Genomic DNA, 2,500 nt, shown 5'->3' with positions numbered 1-2,500 from the left:
ACTGAAAAGTGCGCTGCATCCCCCCGCTTTTTCACAGCGTGTCGCCGGCTCCCAGCTGAGAATAATGTAACTTTTCAGAAAGATGCTGGTGTCGGCAACTAAATCATATGGAGGGGCTATTGCAGCGGAGACGGAGGGGCTCAATTGTGGCAGCAGATTGACTGCTGTTCACAGGCACAGCTAACGTTATGCTTCATGCATATCGATGCGATTTCCGTTTCCCATGACTTCTTCTCTCTTTTTTCCTCGCCTTTCTCTAATCTGGAGAGCACTGTCGCCACCTAATGGGTCGGTAAAATAGGTTATACACATTCAACATGCCCCAAAATTTTACAGGAGATGGATCTGGCTTTGATCCACGTCCCACCGTCAAAAAACGCAATTGACGACTTTAGTCGTCATTGGCACTGAACGTTACTTTTTCAATTGACGACTTTAGTCGTCATTGGCACTCAATGAGTTAAGAGAGAGAAAGAAGTTAGTTCAAGAAGGGCCCAGATGGAGCCTGAAAAGGTGTGTCTTTAGTCTTTTCCGAAAGATCGGCAGTGATTCAGCCGTCCTGACCGAAGGTGGCAGCTCGTTCCACCATTGACCTTGCATATCCCTCAAAGTGTATAATGTGATGTATATATATAATGTGATGTATATATAATGTGATGTATATATATAATGTGATGTATATATAATGTGATTTATATATATAATGTGATGTATATATATAATGTGATGTATATATAATGTGATGTAATATGTTCCACAGGTTCCAGTTCAAGAAGAACCTGCGGCGCATTGTCTCCGAGCTCTACGTCCGAGACAACTGCCATCCGTTCAAAGCCAGTCTGCTGGTCTGGGTGCAGCTGCCCATGTGGATCAGCCTCTCTCTGGCCCTGCGCAACCTCAGTCTGGACCCCAGGCACACTGGTGAGCTGCTGCTGCTGCACACACTGGGACCAGGACTGGCCGGGTCCCATCGTTTCCCCAACCCAGTTTAGATGAAACCGTCATACGGAAGTGGGTGTGGTTGGAAAACGATAGACGTGCCCAGGAGTGTGGCCCTCCCACTTAGCCCTTAAGCCTCTGTTTTGCACATTCAAGTGAAGGTGTAGGGCTGTGAATCTTCACTGGTCTCACGATTCGATTCGATTACGATTCAGAGGGCTACGATTCGATTCGATTACGATTATCGATGCATCTGGATGCATCACTTTTTTCCGCAATACATGATTTATTGTTTCTCACTTTCTTTTTTCTCACTGTGTGGCTACTTTTAAAGGTCCCATTCCGTGCAAAAGCTGTTTTTACTTGTAAATGCATATATACTGCTGTCAGCCCTCCCTGTAATGAGTGGTCACAAGCTCAGAACTGCCACAGTTGGATTTGTCCCTATCCAGCTTCCCCCTGCAGTCTCCTCCAAGCCACACCCCCAAACGCTTCGTTTGCCCAGAGGGGAATTGGGACGTCACGAGCTTCCTCACGCATACTGTGCGGGTCTCTCTCACACAAGCTACCTGCACCATTTTGTCTATAGCCACAAAATTAACACTTCTAGCTGGAGCGACGCCAACTGTACGTGATCCAGCAACTGCAGAGGTGCATTCGGTAAGTCTAGGCATTTTGAGATGTCCTCTTTAGCGTAGTAACCGTTAAGTTAACAATAACTCGCAACCTAGCGTGCTGGTCCACAGACGCTAATCTGATTGGCCACTGGGAGCCTGGGGCTGGCTCTCCCTCAGCGGCCAATGGGAACTGTTAGTTCTGAATATATTATAGAAACAGACCATTCTTGGGAAGCGACGAGATGAGGAAGTGAGAACTCCGTCACAACAAACGGGGTTGCTATATTTTCGACAAATTAATCCAGAATCACGTTTTATGGACCAGAGACACACGTTTTTAAGAGGTTACAGCTGCACGAATTGGGACCTTTAAAATAAAAGTGCATTTGGAATTGCATTGTATTATGATCCATAATTAAAATAAACAACTGCATGTACTTCCATTATATTTTATTTGATTATAAAATAAATAAATAATAATAATAATAATAATAATAATAATCGATTTTTGACACTTGTGAATCGATGCAGAATCGTGCACGTCCGCATCGCGATGCATCTTATAATCGATTATTTTTGACACCCCTAGTAGGGTGTCCCGACTCTTTTTAGCATCAGAGCTAGGGTGAAGGGGGAGGGGCTATCTGGCCCTTCAGACAGAGGTTTTCCAGACTCACCCTTCAAAGTGAGGGCTGAAAAGGAAATGGCTATTAACTCATTGAGTGCCAATGACGACTATAGTCGTCAATTCAAATAGTAACGTAGAGTGCCAATGACGACTAATGTCGTCAATTGCGTTTTTTGACGGTGGGACGTGGATCAAAGCCTGATGCATCTCCTGTAAAAATATGGGCAATTTTGAAGGTGTATAAGCTATTTTACGGACCCATTAGGTGGCGACAGCGCTCTCCAGACCAGAGAAAGCCACGGAAAAACAGCAAAGA

The 2,500-nt window shown here is 44.9% G+C and overlaps 1 protein-coding gene across 1 annotated transcript in view; it reads left to right on the top strand.

The window, feature by feature from the left end:
• The window catches only part of LOC310800763 (cytochrome c oxidase assembly protein COX18, mitochondrial-like), a gene marked incomplete at both ends in the record, with an annotated part of 17,522 nt that overhangs the window by 7,906 nt on the left and 7,116 nt on the right, over positions 1-2,500 (top strand). Inside the window, one exon of the mRNA XM_083664692.1 lies at positions 761-921. Coding sequence (XP_083520818.1) covers positions 761-921 — 161 coding nt within the window. The remainder of the gene's footprint in view (positions 1-760; positions 922-2,500) is intronic.

This window comes from Poromitra crassiceps (assembly GCF_964638095.1).
Source record: "Poromitra crassiceps genome assembly, contig: HAP1_SCAFFOLD_60, whole genome shotgun sequence".
Taxonomy (NCBI): Eukaryota; Metazoa; Chordata; class Actinopteri; order Beryciformes; family Melamphaidae; genus Poromitra; species Poromitra crassiceps.
The sequence above is the reverse complement of the archived record's forward strand: the minus strand, read 5'-3'. Positions and strand labels throughout refer to the sequence as shown.